Consider the following 19,157-nt stretch of genomic DNA (forward strand, 5'->3'; position numbering starts at 1 on the left):
AATAGATAACCTTTACATATATAAGCTTAACTTTTAAACATTTTGAGTTAACTTTTACTCTGATGTACAATATTTATTGTACACCCATTGTAAATAAGAATTTGTGTACCTCTTATATGCATTGGCATGAGATGAAATGAGAAATGAAGAAATACAACATTAATTTTATCTCAAATAATCTAGAGCATACAACTCCCATATATACCTCTTATATGCATTGGCATGAGATGAAATGAGAAATGAAGAAATACAACATTAATTTTATCTCATGTTCAACCTTGCTCTATGTATTAAAACATAAGCACTAAATAACCCACCAAATCTTCAGCACACACATTTCTAACAATTTTAGTCAAGCTACTATTCTGGATAAAGGGAGTCTATCACGTGACATATATTCCATCGAAGTTCATTGACAAAGGACAATGTTAGGCCAACCGTGACTTTGTGGATTGAGAGTCAATCTAACCAAATCTTGTTCTGAAATCTCCTGATCATGTACGATTATGTAATGGGGAATTTGCTTGAGATATCAAATGATGAGTTCGAGGCCGGACCATTTTTTCAAGTTACAACTGAACATCAACCTCATGATATGGAACTTGATTAAGAGTCAAATTCTAGCCTGTTTACAAAGTTGGAGAACATTCTTTGCTTATACATCTTTTCATTAAATGTAGGTAGAATTACATAAAATTAATAAAACAAATGTTTATTTCAATTCTAAGTTAGCCTGTTTACAATGTTGGAGAACATTGTTTGCTTATACATCTTTTCATTAAATGTAGGTAGAATTACATAAAATTAATAAAACAAAAGTTTGTTTCAATTCTAATTTTTTTTTCGAGCATAGTCGCGCATACTTCCGTAGACAAAACTTGTATCAATCCTACACATTCTATTTCATAGGAGAACAATGAGAATTCGATAATCAAGTGTTGGAAAATCTTTGTTCAATTCTGAACTCTGAAGTCACTAATTTGTTTGGGAGGGGGCAACTACAGAAGGATGAGTTTTTAATGTAGAGAATTAATCTCAATTTGTTTTGTTTTGTTATTCGAAAATCGTGATTGCTTATGGATGAAAAAATTTGAAAAAAAAAATGCCAGACAAAATAGCAAGTGTGGGGAAATCTTTAGTTTGTGGGTAGAAAGTAGAAACCTATCTTTTATGTCATGGTCCTACAATCATTCACCACCGTTTTTAAGAGAGAAAACATTCAAACATCTAGTAAATCGAGCAGGGTGAAGCTCGCACTCGCCCTGAGTCTTGAACAGACGCTTCCTGTACTGAGTTTACGCTGCTTCACCCGATTGCATTGCACCACAACTTTGGATAACACTCTAATCTGTTGTCTGACAGAAGCTTTCTGCACATGCACCTGCACCTGCACCTGCTGCAGCTAGATTTTCTCTTGTCTCTACTGAATCTGTAGGTGACCTTGCTACTGCCACAAGGTTGAAGAAATCTGCTCCTTGTAAACACAAAGAAGAAATCTCAATCCCTAAACCTAAGAAGCCACAAGAGTATTGTTGATGTCTTGTCTCAAACTAGCACTACTTGTATCTCCAAACATGGCTCTGTTGCTTAAAATGCATATGTAGTTCTTTTGGAAGATAATGTTAGGTTTTTATGTTTAATTCGACTGTGTAAGTGTGTCGACAATGTTCCTGTTTTATTTAACCCCAAGAAAAGAATCTAAAAAAAAAACCCAACTTCGTCCTTCCTATACAGCACCCTAAAAAAAAAGGTCGAGAATGAGAATGAAAATGAAACTGAGAAAAAAGACCTCAAACCGCAAAGTTACTAACAGCCCCAAGCCAAGACATTCCAACGGATTCTATCAAAATCTTTATCATAATCAGTCCTAAATATAACACCCAACTGCCTACCTCTACAAGAATCATCAACCACCTCAACAGCTGTATAGAGAACATTCAAATTTTGTCAATCCCTAATACATGTAGCAACAAATCCACCAACATAACAAGTTCCAAAGCAGTGTTCTGTTGCCTAGATCTTACCAAACCAAAAACTCAATTTTCGAATCAGCTTGATTTCATTTTACAACTGTAGATTAATTCTTAAAAAACAAAAAGATTAATTCTACCTAATATAGCCCTATTCTCAACTTTAATGTGTACAAGCATCTGCATACTGCTGACTGCTGAGAACCTGACAAGCACTATAATGCAGTTGGCTTTGCTGCATTATAGCTCATTTTTACTTCGTAAAAAGAAAACAATGCATTTAACACACTGAAAAATCTTCATTGATTGTCTTAAGCAAAGGTTGCTTCAAAATTCAAGCAGAGGGTGAATATCACGAAAAATGACAATCCCTTCTTTACAACATCGATTAGCAAGTTCAATAGTGTTGGAACAGAATCCTACTTAACACAATGGCACAGTAGTGAAGTACAATAAAACACAAAAGTAAGGAACGAAGTTCAATGGGAAAAGAACTACAAACCTAAACCTAGAAGTCGCTCCGAAGAAAAGCCATGGCTGCCAAGTGCGCTCTAAGAAGCTATCAACCAAAAGCGATGTCCGAGATAAAAGAGGACAACTAAAAACAAGCGACAGATCCTACATAACTCCACCTACCAGAAATGCACCTATTCCTCCTCATCTTCCACATCAAGATTCTTCATTTTAGATTCCAGTTCAGATTCCTCTCCATCACCCTCCTGGTCAGATTCCTTTTCATCCTCGTCTCCACCTTCTGGGTCATTGTCCTCTAATGACCCCAACTTTTCAGGAGACTTCTTGAAAATTTCATTAACATCATCAATTCCTTCATCAGAGATGTAATTCCCATCAATGTTCAGCAATTGAAAACCGGGCTTAGCAACTGCCAACTTAGCCAAAACTCTAGCACCAACCCTAGTTACCGCATTTGTATTCAAATCAAGTTCCTTTAACTGAGAATGACCTTCAAGAGCCTTGCTAATTTGTATAACTCCTTCATCCTTGAGCTCATTTTCAGCCAAATTCAGCTTCGAGAGGTGCGGCATAGATGCTAAACATTCAGCCAAGGAGGACACAGCAAGAGGTGTAACATCATTTCCAGCCAACTCAAGCACTTCAAGCAAAGGAGCCGACTCCTTGAGCGCATTTGCTATGGCAATAGTCCCCTCATCTTCCAAGTTCAAGTAACTCAAGTAAACCTCAGTTAGATTCCCATACTTCAAAAGAGCTTTACTCAAAGCAACTCCTGCTTCTACGCCAAACATGTTGTCACGCAGGTCAAGTTTCTTCAAATTAACACATCCCTCTAAAGCTTCACATAAGGCAACCCCTCCTTCAGAACCTACCCTTGTTGAAGAGCACCTAAAGTCCTCCAGCAAGGGAGAACGCTTTACAACCTCGGAAATAGCAAGAGCACCTTCATCTCCTGTCATGTTATTGTGAAAATGAAGGACCTTAAGATTCTGTGTGGAGGGAACCAACTCACAAACAGCACGTGCTGCATCCTCTGAGATGCCATCATTCATTAAATAAAGCTCCTCCAAACTCCTCTGTGATTTCAAGAGTGTTCCAAATGCTCGAACACCCTTCTCACCCAAGGCATTATTAGAGAGATCAAGAGACTTCAAAACAGAATCTTCAAGGGCGGCCGAGAACATGTTCATGACTTCAAGGGCTTCTGCCTCTGGTCTACCGGCAATAAAATCAGACAGATCCACTTCCTTCAACTTATCCTTAATAGATGCCAAAATGGGCTCTGCTATATGAGCTGCACCCAAGCCAAAGCTTCTGTTGCTGAAGCATATCTTAGTGTAATTGTTCGATTGGCTTTTTAATGGAGCCAAAAGCTCTTCAGCCTCTTCCGCTTCAATGAAGGCACGTGGACCTTTTGATATATCAAATAAACTTTCAAGAACTGCCTCAGAAATCGCTGGCACTTCTCTAACTTTAGTCACAGGTCCACGTTTTAGGGCTTCTAGAATAAGTTTACTACATTCCTTGGCATAAAGCTGGACTGCAGAGCTTCCATCACCATCTGGCTCCTTTTCATAGAATTGATTTGCAGCAGCATATGCCAGCTCTTCAATTTGCTTAGCATTCTCTTCTGCCTCTTCCTTGCTCAAACTACCATACTTCTGGGTGAAAATAGTTGGAGTTGAAAGATTGCTGGTCATCCGTTCCACCAGCATAATCCTTGTGTTCTTGCTAGGAGGCCACAATTTTATCGAGAATGGACGGCGCTCAGGATTTGTTTGCACAGCTTCCATTTCTGTAACCTGCAGATGATAAAAGTTACCTACTCAACACACATGACAAGATGGAAAATGCCAAACCAGTTATCCAAAGGGAGGAAAAAAAACAGTAAGGTAACAAAATTTGGTAGACTTGTATCTACCCAGCACCAGAAGAACAAGTCTTTAACATGAAAACAACTTCTAGGCTTCTCAACAATCAGTATAGTGATAAACTAAAGCCTTCACCGTTACAGGCAAGGGTTTATGTTCAAACCTCAAGAGTTTTTTAGGGCTTAATCAACCAATTCAATAACTTAAAAATTGTTCGACTTACAAAACAATTCACAGATTTAGTATCAACAATTTCTAACATTTCCTTGTCAAAAGATTATGCAACTAGTCAGACCCCTGGACAAGGACCAAGAGGGCGCGGAAAAAGCAAAAAAAACTATGAAGTTAGGCTGAATAGTTGAAATAGTTCAAATGGTATTGAAGCCTTGTTAATCATCAAACTTCTCAAGGCATCAGGGGTTTGAGTCTAACCTAATACACTATCTTCTCATGAACAAAACCATTGCCACCACCTACATTCCAGAAGCTCTAGAATTCAAATGAACAAAAACAATTGCCCAAATTCTTGTTCAATAAAACTCATAATTATACAAGTACATACAAATTAATTTCAATAAAAAATAAACTTATTATGCCCTTAAATTAATCTGTTCCCTCCTAAAATAACGAATCAACTACCAAGACATAGTATTTAATAAATAAATAAATAAATATTGAATAAAGGATAATATGATTTTCAAGTACAATTATGAAATGGGGGTAGACTAATTACACATAAAACAAAGCCAACAGAATACTTTGAACAACAAAATTTCATCACTTGAAATGTCATATCAGGCAAAATTCATCATCCCACACCTTTTAGATCTATTAAAATACAAAAATCAGGAGAAATTCAAAAAAAAATTGATACAAGAAATAAATAAGTGATGGAAAGAGGCTATACACTGTCGTCAACACCGAGGAAAGAAGCGGCGGAGAAGGAAAGGTGGTTGGTAGAGTCGCCGCCGAATAGAGGTGGTTTTGTTGGAGGAGAGAGTAGTTAGGGTTTTAAGAGGAGGATGATGAGGCGGGAAGTGGAGGTAGAGAGAAAATTCATTTGGGGTTTTTATTTCCGTTTCTTTTTTTAACGAAACTTAAATTTCAAATGCTTCCCAAAAAAGAAGTAAATGATCATAAAATTTCCATTTCTTTTGCAAATTACAAAGACAATTTTTTTTTGTAAAAGATGGGTGCCAAGTTGTTATCGAGGGTAAGTTTTTTTATTTTTTAAAATAATTAATTTCGAATGTATAAATCTAAGATATCTTATCAAAATATTTAGTCAGACCGTCTGACAGAAGACCTATTTAATAGCAGGGAAAAAAAATATAGAAAACAAACATGGGACTTGTGTGTGGCTCTTCATATAAATAGTATGATACTTGCATGCTACTAAAGCTAAAAACTTTCGTACCTTTTGTTGTTGGTGGTTCAACAACTGCGGAGAAGATCGCAATGGTTGACGTTGAAGATGGTGAGATCGCCAACAACTAATTTCACTTTGGATCATGCTTTTTTTGTTGGAAATGCTCATTTGCTTGGATGTCTACACTTGGAGCTTTGTATATAATCGACAGAGGAAATGTTTTGTGGACACAATGCACAAGGTTAAGGGCGGTTTATTTTGGAGAATTTTGTGTATAGTGCTAAGGGCTTAAGTTTTGTTATCTCTTCCGACAAGGGAAGATATTTTGTTGAACTTTATAGCTATGGTCGTTTAATATAATATCCCGTCTACTTGCGTTAAAAAAATGCTAAAGCTCAAAACTAAAAAATCAATGAAGATTTGATTTCCTTTTTTTTTTTTAACAAGCAAAATTCAAACCATCTTGCCAAATTCTAGTTATCACCATAAAGAAACATCTACCATATACTATTTACAAAGGTAAAATTTCAAAGTCGTTGTCAAAAGAAATCCTTATGTCAAATAAGAGACAAGTTAGGGATTTTGTTAACCCTTTTGTGAAAAAAAGGATACTATTGTTAATGTTGAAAATCAAAATGATTATACATTTACAAACCAAACGAAATTTTGGTACAGAGCAATATAAATAATTGTTGGCCTTTTATAACAAGAATTTATAAAAAGTGGAAATTTGTAAATGAAATTTTGTTAAAGAGTATAAATAACTGTTGACCTTTTATAACAAATAAAAAGCGGAAAAACCTGGCTATTGTTAGAGCATCAATACTAGCACACTCTTAGATTACTCTTAGGGACCGTTTGGTTCGCAAGGGGTAAACGAAATGGAATCAAGAATGGGATAGAAGGGTAATGGAAATCATTCCCTTTGATATAAAATGTTGTTTGAGAGCTTTTTATTAATTTCATTCACCTTCCTTCTCACCATTTTTTCTGACCACCTCCACCTCCCCCTCCCCTCTGGCGCCGCCCCCTTCGTCTCCTTCTCTCCTATTCGCCGCCGCACCCTTCCCTCTCCTTCTCCCTCTGTCGCCGCCGCCCCCCCTCCGTCTCCTTCTCTCCTCTTTGCTGCCCCTCCCTTTCCTTCTCTCTGTCGCCGCCGCCCCTCCCTCGCCCCCTCCGTCTCCTTCTCTCCTCTTCGCCGCCCTTCCCTGTAATACCCCGAATTTTTAAAGCTTAATTAATTATGCTAAGTTATTTTTATTTAGCTTAAAACCGTTTTAAATCTTAATTTCAAACTTTATTTTAATTAACGAAGTTTTATTGCGATTAAGTTTTTTTTTTAATATCGTTACACGATTTATTTTTCAGATTTTATAATTTAATTTTTACGAGCTTAAACTACCTTTTTAAATCTTGTTTATTTTGAATTTTTAATAATTTCGGAACGTTTTTATTTTATTCGAAAATTTAATTTATTGCTATCGATATTTTATAAAAATTATTTGAAAATCTGATTTTAATTAAACATTCCTATTTATATCAATTCCTAAATATAGCAAAGAAATTTCAGAATTTTTCCTAACTAAGTGAAATTACGAAAATGCCCCTACAAAGCTAAAATTCTTTTTGGATCTCTCTCTCTTTGCTCTCCACGTACAAAGCAAGAATGGAAGAAAATTTTTCATTCCTCTCCTTCCCTCAATTCAGTCTTGGTTCATTTGCTTGCTCTCCAAGGGCTGAACCTTCTCTTTCACTCTTCTTAGTTTTATAAACACAATTGCCATTTTGTTCCTCACCCAAAAATCAATCAAGAAAACTGATTATCATTCCCCTCTTGTTCCTCCATTGTTGAACCACCACCAACAACTACCTTAATCACCGTTAACCGCCACCTACTGCCACCATTATCTGCCTCACCTACCACCCAGCACCACCACCGCAACACCTTCCACACTCCTCCCCTCCCCGCACGCACTCCACCACCGTCCCCTGCTTCCCCTCTCCCTCTTTTCTCTTCGCAGCACCACCCCCAACACCCACCACCAACTCCAGACACCTTCGTCACCTTGCCAATCGACCACCGCCACAAAACAACCCGGCGAGCCACCCTGCTTCCGCCCAGAACCGCCCTCAACTCCCCTGTTTTGTTCGGCCAATTCGTGCCCTTTCTCTCTCTCCCTCGACGTTCCGCCACCACCAACCACCTATCGCCACCGCCTCACTCACCAGCCCAGCCTCCGACACCGAGCCGCCCAAACCCGAGCCCATCCGCCTTCCTTTTTCCCTTCTCCCCTGCTTCCTTCGAGCCCCCCCTCCCCTGCTTCACTTCCCCTGCTCTTCGTACCCAACTTCAAAAAAAAAAAAAGGGGGGACGAGTTCCAGTAATTTGGAACTTTGTTTTTATTTCTGAAATTAAGCCCAACCCCTTTGTTCTGGCCCAATATCCCAAAGTAAGCCCTTTTTATTCATTTATTTATTTAAACACTCATATTAATCAATGGTTATCATATAAATTTCATGATAATTTCAAATTCATGTTTTGACTGAAAAATTGGATTTAAATAATATTTTCGTTAATTAATGAAATTAAATAATATTCATGTAAATCGATTTATGAAACTTTGATTGAAATTTCGTTTAATAATATTTTCAAGAAATTATAAACATTCATATTTTTATTAAATTCATCATTTCAATATTCACTATTTATAAAATTATTATTTATAAATTTGGCAATCTAAATGTTTTATGAAAATAAATAGTTACTTAAACATTTCAATAAAATAAATTATTAATAATGATTTAAAATATAATTTGACAGATTTTTGGGAATAAATAATATTTCATTAATTCCGAAATTATAAAATACATATTCATTATTTTAAAATCATATTAGTTTTAAAGAAATTTATCGTTTTAGTAATTAATTCAGTAATTTGATACTTTGAAAGAAATCGGACTCGGAGCTCAGGACGAACGACCAAGGAAAAAGGCCTGTCAAATCGTGGAATTGAGGTAACGGTTATTGCTAGTACCCGCAATCCCTTCGAAATGTATTTATGAATGATGTTATGAATGATTGATGTTTTATAATGATGTTTTATGAATTGCGGGATTACAATTATGATTTGATTGAATTGTTTTACGATAATGCAGCTTTATGCAAAGTATTGATTTAATGAATTATTATTATTCCTGAAAGAAATGATTTTATGAAATAACGAGATTTAATGGTTTATTGAACCACCCTGAATGATTGAGATTTTCCTGATTAATGTTCGATTAAAAGAAATGTAAACATGATAAATAAAAGTGTAAGAACTGGTCAAGTTCCCCTGATATGGAGCCCAGGCTCCCCCTGATAAGAAGCACTGGCTTCCCCTGATATGGAACCAAGGTTCCCCCTGATAAGAAACACTGGCTTCCCCTGATATGGAACCAAGGTTCCCCCTGAAACGAAGCACTGGCTTCCCCTGTTATGGAGCATTGACTCCCCCTGTTATGAAGCACTGGCTTCCCCTGTTCGTAGGAGACGTCCTACCATGTTTTCCTGTAAAGTCCTGACGACCAGAATAATACTGTTAAAAGGAAAAAGATTAATGAAATGATGTTCCTGAAATAATGTTCCTGAAATGATATTCCTGAAACGATGTTTCTGAAATGACGTTTCTAAAATTATGTTTTTGAAATGATGATGCTTCTGAAACGATGATTTATTAAATGTTTTACTATATTCTATTCTCCCTGTTTATTAAATAAAATGAATTGAAATGATGTTACGATGCTAGGGTAACTTGTTACTGAGTCTTCGTCTCACCGTTTTGTTTTCCGTTTTAGGTACTGCTGGGGACCACGGAAACGAGTAGTGGCGAGGATTTCACTATTACCAAGTTCACCTAAGTTAATGTTAAGTTGTAACAAGTTTCAGTAAAGATTTGAGATTAAGTTATGTACTTTGATTAAGGATTTGAGAAGGATGATTATGTGAATTTTGGAGTTTAATAGCTTATGATTGATAGTTGCCTTGTAATTCCCAAGAGGGAGTTACGGCGGGTAATGTCCCGACCGAATTAGGTTAATTCCGCTGCTAATAATGATTAAATAATTGAATTAGAGGTCGGGGCGTTACATTCCCTCTCCTTCTCCCTCTATCGCCGCCATCTCTCCCCCACCCCCTCCGTCTCCTTATCTCCTCTTCGTTTCCCTTCCCTCTCCTTCTCCATTTTCGCCGCCGCCCCTCTCCGCCCCCTCCGTCTCCTTCTCTCCTTTTCGCCGCCGCCCCCTCCGTCTCCATCTCTCCTTTTCGCCGGTGGTTGATCTGGTGGCTGAGTGAGGTGGGGGTTCAGGTGACCTAGGTTGGTCAAGGTTGGTCAAGTGGTGGTCAACGTTTTTGAGAGGTGTTGGGGGGAATGGGAATGGAAAAGTCTAGGGGGGGTGGGGAATCAAGGTAGAAGGTTTTGGGGGTAATCCAAAAATGAATGGTGAAACATGCCAAACAAACGACAACAAAGGGAATGATATCAGCCCATTCCCTTTCTCTTTCCTGAATACCCCCAACCAAACGCCCCCTTAAGGACTGAGAAAATTTAAGAGTTAGCTCTTAATAAAAAAGAGCCAACTCTTAGCTACCTCTTATTTAGAGGTTGATTGAGACATCCTCTAAATAAGAGGTAGCTCTTAGAAATAAGAGGGGGTGGTGTAGAGGATTGTGGAGTATTTTGGTTGCTTTTTGTTTTAAAAATAAAATTTAAAATATTAAAAAGCTATATAAGAGGTAGTGTTTAAGGGGTAGTCTATTTCTTGATGTTTTTTGTAGCTAACTCTTATTAAGAGGTAGTGATGAGGTGTATAAGGAGAGACTAAGAGGAGGTAATTTAAGAATGAGCCTACAATTGATGCTCTTACTTTTTGTTGTAAGAAGGAACATAATGTCGAATTCAGGATTTGACCATGTTTCTCCGATGATGACTTCCATGTGCTTTGCTAGTGACTTCGTCAAAATCACAATATTTCTCTCATTGTCCTTTCCAACCCGCAATTTGGATTATACGTCCGGATGCACAGTGCTCATTTCAATGTACATGTACAGTACTAGTAAAATATTTAAACTATATGTTCTATGGATTTGAGCTATATGTTTATTGGCTATATATTATTTGGGTATGAAGAATATGTTCTTTGTATTTGAACTATATATTCTTTGTAAAACAGGGTGCACAGTGAGCATTGTGCACCTGAGTGTATAAACCATATTTTATTTCCAACCACCATGCCCATGCCGTAGTTGAATTGAGTATGCAACTAACAATTCCCAAGGAACATAAGGACACTTAATTTTTATATTGGATCGGGTGGCACCACTGCCCGGGCAGATTTCAAAACTGGTAGGGCACATATCATTGTATAGCCGTTACAAACTTACAATAGTCAAAAAGTGTAAAAATTATACTCCATCCGTCCCAAAATTATCCAAATTGAACACCCTAAAATTATAGTCTTATTTTTAATATGGCTATTAAGATTCTCACTTTCTCATGTATTATATTAAAATTAAAAATGCACTAAAGACCCCACACATATACTACATTCCTATGTACTATGTATTATATTCTACTATTTCATGTACTATACTCCATTTTTTTTTTAAAACCCCGTGTTTTTGGTCAAACAAGACTATAAATATGGGATGGATGGAGTAATTTTGAAATAGAGTTCAAGGGTGAATGGATATCAACCATATTCTACAATCCGGTATAAACAAAGCCAAGAAAGGGTGTGGACTCTTGGGGCAAGGAACTCTTCCGTAAAGAACACCAAAGATGCCAAATGTGACACAAAATCTAAACTCCAATCTTACAACTGATATACAAACATTACAGGGTAGCATCACTCTGCATCAGCTAACAGATAAACACAAAGCAAACACAAGTGAACGCATATTGTTGCAACGATTCGATGTTGAATTCGACGATGAACTAGCATCACTCTGCATCAGCTGGCTACTTCTTTCCCACTATAGATCTTTCATTTTTCCCATCTAATAATTTGAAAGTTTTCCTGCCCAATCAGAGTCAACAAAATTTGATCAATAAAGACTAGCTACTCTTTTAAACTTTACAAATTCGAAAAACAGGTGTATGCCATTAATTTCAGAAAGAATTTGCACGTCCAAATATAGACGAAAAAAGTCCGAGGGATAACAGACATACAATGTAAAATCATTCATCGTCATAACAGATACGAGAACCCGCAACTACAGCCGGGAGAGTCGGGATTCTCAGCACCAAAACAGTCATAAAAATGGTGGATCATCAGGTCCCAGTTCATAGTACCTGTGCAAAAGACGAAACAAAAAGGGATCAACACCAATACACGGACGGGGAACATTTTGCATGCTGGTGTAACTTGCACATAAGATCTAAGAAAACAGATTTTCTGCAAAAAAAAACCATCCACCTTAAACTACCAGTTGTGCTTCCACTCTACAGGAACTACCAGCAGAACTGAACAGTACGGCCAAACAAAACCAGACAGTCTTCTGTTCATGCCTATGTGAATCTTCCACACTTATTGGCCATTCTATGTACCAAAATATATATATCTTGTAAACCTAAGCAAACTCGTAGAAAGGTAACTTGTACTAGGGGGTGTAAGGCTTAATTGCGTGGCTGATGAGTATAGCCTCTAAATTGGGGAGCTTCGGGACTCGAAAGTAGATTGATTTATAGCTTTGAGGAAGGCTTCATAGGACAATTTCGAGTCCAAATCATCCATAGTTCCAAGATGGCTCCTCTTATGTGTCTGCTTCAGAGCAACAGAGCATTGAAAAACCTAAACATGCTTAAATGAGTTAAAGGTCACTACTCATAACATACTTAGGCTAAGGAAATTTAACCACAGTCTAGTCATCCATGGTCCTAATATGCCAATATATACAGAACGTTACTTAAGCCTGTAGACATTCCAACTAAGAATAAGTTTAAAAGCTTTCTGGTATGATATTTAAATAGTAAAATGAGATGACAGTTTCGGAGCCTAGAAGACTTCTCATCCAAGTTCAACACCACAAGTCTCTGAAAGGGATCTAAAGAACTTACAGCATTTGCCAAGGGGAATGCAAAGTGTGATGTCATCAACAATGCAGAGAACAAATTCAATCATAATATGTCCAGATTTTGTATCAGCGTTTTTATAGTGTCATACCAAGGATGTTAATTGTAATGTTTCCTCTGAACTCGAAAAGGTTAGGCACTCAGGCAGACCTTGAAAGTAGTTCAAAAATAACCAAGACTCCCCTTCCTTGAAAGTAGTTCAAAAATAACCAAGACTCCCCTTCCTTTTTTTTCTAAACGGACATATGCCCTTAGCCAAGGGATCAGCTTTAAAGGAGATGCCAACAAGGATCACACAAGACTTCAGACAAGATAAATTTTAAGGGTCAAAGATTATCAACGTTACTAATGATAGTGATGCAATCAAGGAAAGAATAAACATGTACCTTTCATTGATCGGTCTCAGGCTATCAGTATAGCTGATCTAACATTGCTTTTTCACCTGGCAATAAAAAACAATCATTGGAGCAGTGATTGACAAGCCAATTCATCTCCCCGCAGAATTTAGTTGAAAGAAAGTGAGAAGCACGTAAAGGAGGACAAAGATGAAGATTTAAGATGAGGTTTTCTTTCAGAAACTCAAAATCGACCAATATAGCATGATAAATAGACCGAAGCATTACTCAAGACTTAGGTTTGATACTTCATGCTAACTTGATTTTGCATTGTTTATTTAGTTTTGGTGAAATAACTGGTACCACCAAAACTTATCAAATCCGACATAACCAATGCTTCACGAAGACAGACCCGTTTCCTCAGAAAAAGGAGAAAAAAAATAGATGTAAATGTAGCAATAAATCTGATAACATAGCAAATCACAAAGTAGGGCGATAAAAGCACTCTGGGTATCAGATATTGTACAGTTATTCTAGGTAAGATCGCATACAAACAGTAAAAAGGAACTTTGGCCAGTATCTTATAAAAGCTTGCATCATAAGCACACTAATAGGCACTAAAGATAAAGATAGATTTCATACTCTTATAAACCACCTCAGTCCAAATCAGTTTTTAACAAAATAACAACGATGTAGGAAAGAAACCCCACAAAACAGTGAGGGGCGAGAGCCTTTTAAAGAAAACCTTACGCTCATGCTCATCAATAGCTTACTCAATCATCCTTCGAAATAGGAACCCAATCTAGAAGAACATTAAAGGGTGATCAGCCTCCTCCTTAAAAGGGGACTTAAAAGAATAAGAAATCCACGACTCGAAATCCTGTTCCCCTATTATATCCCCGGACTCAATCTCAAGCTCTTATCCCGGAAAGATCTCATCTCGGTGTCGTAAAGAAAATTTGAAAGAAAATTGTGGAATGACTCGTATAGATATTTCAGATTTTGAAAGCATAATTTCTTTGAAAGAATGTGAGAAATACAGAAAAGAGAAAGATAAAAGTAAAACTTTGAAGGTCCAAAACCTCATTCTCCATCACCTTATCCAAGACATTCCAACGAGCTCTACCTAAAGCTTTATCATAAATAAATCCTAAATATAACTATTATAACAACTGACTGCCTACCTTTAATGGAATCATCAACCACCTCAAAACAGCTGAATAGATAACATCCAAAATTGGTCAATCCCTGATAAAAGCACTCCAGTTATCAGATATTGTGCACTTATAGAAGTTATAGCAGGTAATATCACATTCAAACGGTAAAAAAGAAGCCAACATCTTATACACACTTGCATTGTAAGCAGACTAACAAGAATTATGGATGAAGATAGAGTTTATGATCTTACACACACACCACCCGAGTCCAAATCAGTTTTTAAAAACGTAAGAGCAAATATAGGAAAGAGACGTCCATAAAACAGGGAGGGCCGAGGGCCTTCTGGAAAAAAGGAAAAAACATCATGTTCCTAATGATATCCCCAAAGGATCTCATCTGAGCGCTATAAAGAGAATCTGAAGGCAAAATAGTGCAATGACTCATGAAGATACTTCCAGTCTTTTAAAGCATATTTTTAAAAAATGAATGTGAGAAGCATGAAAAGGGGAACAGATGAAGTACAAATGTTAAGACAATTATGTGAGCTTTTCTTTTCTTCAGCAACTTAAAACCAATGAATAAAACATGATAGAAATTTGACTAGTGGATATAGCATGATATATAGACCAAAACATTGCTTATGACTTAGGTTTTATACTTCATGCTAGCTTGCTATTGCATCGTTTATCAGTTTTGGTGAAATAGCTGCACCAAAACCTATCAAATCAAGCATAACCGATGATTCAAGATATACAAATATGTCAAATATGTTGTGAGCCATAAACATTCAATCATCAATGAGATAATACTTATCAGTGAAATTGTTGTGAGCCATAAATATTCAATCATCTACTTGCATAGCAGTGAAATTGTGCTTCTAGGAAAGCAAACAGTTAATAATACATGCAACAACAAATTCACCATATAATAAACTCCAAAGCTGGGTGAGTGTTCCAGCTAGAGGCACAGTGTTGTCTTGCCTAGATACTCACTAAACCAAATAATAAAATAAATAAATAAGTAAATCTATTCACTCGAATCAGATTAATTTCAATAACTCCTAATCCTAACTTTGATGTGCTCAAGCATCTGCAAAATGCTGACCACCTGACAAACACAGAAGGGGGGGGGGGGGGGGGTTACATTGGAGTTGGCTTTGCTACATCATACCTCATTATTACTTTGTATAAGAAGACAATGCATTTAACACACTGAAAAATATTCAATAAGATAGTCTCAAAGGTTGCTCCTAAAAGTTCAAGCGGAGGGTGAATATCACAATAAATGACAATCCCTTCTTTACAACATAGATAATCAAGTGCAATAGTTTTGGAACAGAATCCTACTTAACACCATGGCACATTAGTGGAGTACAATAAAACATAAGAGTAGGGGATGGGCTTGATGGGAAAAGAACTACAAACCTAAACCTAGAAGTGGCTCCCAGGAAAAGCCATGGCTGCCAAGTGCGCTCTAAGAAGCTATCAACCCAAAGAGATGTCCGAGATAAAAGAGGACAACTAAAAACGAGCTACCGATCCTACAAAACACCACCAACCATAAATGCACTTATTCCTCCTCATCTTCAACATCAAGATTCTTCATTTTAGATTCCAGTTCACATTCCTCTCCATCACCCTCCTGGTCAGATTCCTTTTCATCCTCATCTCCACCTTCTGGGTCATTGTCCTCTAATGACCCTAACTTTTCAGGAGACTTCTTGAAAATTTCATTAACATCATCAATTCCTTCATCAGAGATGTAATTCCCATCAATGTTCAGCAATTGGAAGCCGGGCTTAGCCACTGCCAACTTAGCCAAAACTCTAGCACCAACCCTAGTTATCGCATTTGTATTCAAATCAAGTTCCTTTAACTGAGAATGACCTTCAAGAGCCTTGCTAATTTGAATAACTCCTTCATCCTTGAGCTCATTTTCAGCCAAATTCAGCTTCGAGAGGTGCGGCATGGATGCTAAACATTCAGCCAAGGAGGACACAGCAAGAGGTGTAACATCATTTCCAGCCAACTCAAGCACTTCAAGCAAAGGAGCAGACTCCTTGAGCGCATTTGCTATGGCAATAGTCCCCTCATCTTCCAAGTTCAAGTAACTCAAATAAATCTCCGTTAGATTCCCATACTTCAAAAGAGCTTTACTCAAAGCAACTCCTGCTTCTACGCCAAACATGTTGTCACGCAAGTCAAGTTTCTTCAAATTAACACATCCCTCTAAAGCTTCACATAAGGCAACCCCTCCTTCGGAACCTACCCTTGTTGAGGAGCACCTAAAGTCCTCCAGCAAGGGAGAACGCTTTACAACCTCGGATATAGCAAGAGCACCTTCATCTCCTGTCATGTTATTGTGAAAATGAAGAACCCTAAGATTCTCCGTGGAGGGAACCAACTCACAAACAGCACGTGCTGCATCCTCTGAGATGCCATCATTCATTAAATAAAGCTCCTCCAAGCTCCTCTGTGATTTCAAGAGTGTTCCAAATGCTCGAACGCCCTTCTCACCCAAGGCATTATTAGAGAGATCAAGAGACTTCAAAACAGAATCTTCAAGGGCGGCCGAGAACATGTTCATGACTTCAAGGGCTTCTGCTTCTGGTCTACCAGCAATAAAATCAGACAGATCCACTTCCTTCAACTTGTCCTTAATAGATGCCAAAATGGGCTCTGCTATATGAGCTGCACCTAAGCCAAAGCTTCTGTTGCTGAAACATATCTTAGTGTAATTGTTTGATAGATTCTTTAATGGTGCCAAAAGTTCTTCAGCCTCTTCAGCCTCAATGAAGGCTCGCGGACCTTTTGATATATCAAACAAACTTTCGAGGACTGCCTCAGAAGTCTCTGGCACTTTCCTAACTTTAGTTACAGGTCCACATTTTAGGGCTTCTAGAATAAGTTTACTACATTCCTTGGCATAAAGCTGGACTGCAGAGCTTCCATCACCATCTGGCTCCTTTTCATAGAATTGATTTGCAGCAGCAAATGCCAACTCCTCAATTTGCTTAGCATTCTCGTCCGCCTCTTCCTTGCTCAAACTACCATACTTCTGAGTGAAAATTGTTGGAGTTGAAAGATTGCTGGTCATCCGTTCAACAAGCATGATCCTAGTGTTCTTGCTAGGAGGCCACAATTTAATAGAAAATGGTTGGCGCCCAGAATTTGTTTGCACAGCTTCCATTTTTGTAATCTGCTCATGAAAATATTTAAATTCTCAACGCACATGACAAGATGGAAAGTACGAGACTAGGTATCCAAACGGTGAAAAAGAAAAGTAAGAAAAAAAATTGGTTCTCTCATATCTACCCAGTACCATAAGAATAGTGTCAACGCAAAAACGAATTCTAGGCTTCTCAACAGTCACTCAGTCAGTATAGTGATAAACTAAAGCCTTCACTGCTACAACAAAGGGTTATGTTCAAACATCAAGAGCTTTTTAGGGCTTAATCAACCAATTCATTCATTGAAAATTTGTCCATGAGTTCCAAAATAAATTCACAACTTTCACTTCAACAATTTCTTACATTTCCTAGTCAAAAGATTATGCAAACAATCAGGCTTGTCCCTGCCCTGGCTCGGGAGGGGGCCGGGTTAAAAAAAAAGCATCAAACTTAATACACTAGCTAACCTAATACACTATCTTCTCATGAACAAAACCATCACCACCACCTACATTTCCTGAAGCTCCAGAATTCAAATTACCAAAAAAATTGCCCAAATTTTAGTTCAAAAAAAAACTCATAAATTATACGAGTACATAAAAATTAATTCGATCACAATAAACTTTATTACGCCCTTACACTAATCTGTTCCTTCTTAGCAAAATGAAATCAACTGCCCAAACATGTATCTAACTAAAGGATAATATGATTTTCAAGTACAATTATGAACTGGGTAGACTAATTAGACATAAAACAAAGCCAACCAAAAACCCAACAGGATATTTTCAGCAACGACATTTCATCATTCAAACACCATATGAGGAAAACTTCATAATCCCCACACTTTTTGGATCTATTAACATACAAATAAAATCAGAAAAAAATCCAAAATAACGATAGAAAATAGATGAGGAATAGAAGATATACACTGTCGTCAACACCGAGAATAGCAGCGGCAGAGGAGTGGTGGTTGGGAGAGGCGCCGCCGACTACAGGTGGTTTTGTTGGAGGAGAGGAGTTAGGGTTTTAAGAGGAGGAAGCGGGAAGAGGAAAGAGCAAATTCATTTGGGGGTTTTATTTCTTATTTTCCTTTAATTTTTACGGAACTTAAATAAATATTCCTACTCAAAAAGGAAACAATAAGGATAAAATCTTCATTTGATCCTCAAATTGCAAAGACGAATTCTTGTTAAAGCCGTATTTCACATTGTTATTGTTCTAAAGGCATTCATACAAAATATAAAGTTTATTAAGGTATAAATCTAACATTGTTTTACCAAAATATTTGGTCAGACCGTCTGACAGAAGACCTACTTAATTGTAGAAATAAAGAAATAATTAAAATATACATATGAAATTTCTCTAGTTCTCAATTTATAATGACACGTAATTAATCAATCTTTGAAGATACATGTTTTTGTCTTTTTTTAATAAGAAAACCTCTAACACCAAAAAAAAAAAACAATCCTTTAACAATTACTTGTCAAATTTGTGGCATACCATACCATAAAGAAACATTTGTTTGCCAAATGCCCTACGTTAATAACATTCTTCAAAGCCGCCATCAAAAGAAAATCATACTTTGTTCAAATAAGAGAAAAAACAAGGATTTTGTTAAACCTATTGAGAAAGAAATGGTGACACTCTATTGTGTGTGAGAAAAATGTTTGAAAACAAAAATTATGCATGAGTTTAAAAA

General features: G+C 37.1%; 2 protein-coding genes and 1 long non-coding RNA gene across 8 annotated transcripts; 1 reads left to right on the forward strand and 2 right to left on the reverse strand.

The window, feature by feature from the left end:
• Positions 1–2,249: 2,249 nt before the first annotated feature.
• On the reverse strand, positions 2,250–5,569 carry LOC110799133 (RAN GTPase-activating protein 2). Of its 2 annotated transcripts, none has more exons than XM_022004337.2 (2): positions 5,223–5,569; positions 2,250–4,246 (listed from the first exon to the last, which is right to left on the reverse strand). In XM_022004337.2, exon 2 carries the CDS (start codon positions 4,235–4,237, stop codon positions 2,618–2,620), a length of 1,620 nt encoding a protein of 539 aa, XP_021860029.1. In that variant the 5' UTR covers positions 4,238–4,246; positions 5,223–5,569; the 3' UTR covers positions 2,250–2,617. The 2 variants fall into 2 exon arrangements, with proteins under 2 accessions (XP_021860029.1, XP_021860030.1); XM_022004338.2 differs by having other exon boundaries at positions 2,250–4,239; positions 5,223–5,437.
• A 1,848-nt stretch (positions 5,570–7,417) lies between these two features.
• On the forward strand, positions 7,418–9,799 carry LOC130469373 (uncharacterized). Its single transcript, XR_008929876.1, has 3 exons — positions 7,418–8,134; positions 8,636–8,699; positions 9,522–9,799. It is a non-coding gene; the product is annotated as an uncharacterized lncRNA (long non-coding RNA).
• A 1,565-nt stretch (positions 9,800–11,364) lies between these two features.
• On the reverse strand, positions 11,365–18,548 carry LOC110799155 (RAN GTPase-activating protein 2). 5 transcript variants are annotated; one of them, XR_002536329.2, is made up of 7 exons: positions 18,386–18,548; positions 15,714–17,487; positions 14,540–14,631; positions 14,316–14,379; positions 13,183–13,238; positions 11,894–12,016; positions 11,365–11,741 (listed from the first exon to the last, which is right to left on the reverse strand). XR_002536329.2 is itself a non-coding variant. In XM_022004339.2 (2 exons), exon 2 carries the CDS (start codon positions 17,476–17,478, stop codon positions 15,859–15,861), a length of 1,620 nt encoding a protein of 539 aa, XP_021860031.1. In that variant the 5' UTR covers positions 17,479–17,487; positions 18,386–18,548; the 3' UTR covers positions 15,492–15,858. The 5 variants fall into 5 exon arrangements, 1 of the variants encoding a protein (XP_021860031.1); XR_008929877.1 differs by lacking the exon at positions 14,540–14,631; XR_008929879.1 differs by lacking the exon at positions 14,316–14,379.
• Positions 18,549–19,157: the final 609 nt, after the last annotated feature.

This window comes from Spinacia oleracea, chromosome 3, assembly GCF_020520425.1.
Source record: "Spinacia oleracea cultivar Varoflay chromosome 3, BTI_SOV_V1, whole genome shotgun sequence".
In the NCBI taxonomy this organism is placed as follows: Eukaryota; Viridiplantae; Streptophyta; class Magnoliopsida; order Caryophyllales; family Amaranthaceae; genus Spinacia; species Spinacia oleracea.

Excerpts from the sequence above, each read along its gene's own strand:
- LOC110799133 (XM_022004337.2), bottom strand. The coding sequence starts at position 4,237 with ATGGAAGCTGTGCAAACAAATCCTGAGCGCCGTCCATTCTCGATAAAA.
- LOC110799155 (XM_022004339.2), bottom strand. The coding sequence starts at position 17,478 with ATGGAAGCTGTGCAAACAAATTCTGGGCGCCAACCATTTTCTATTAAA.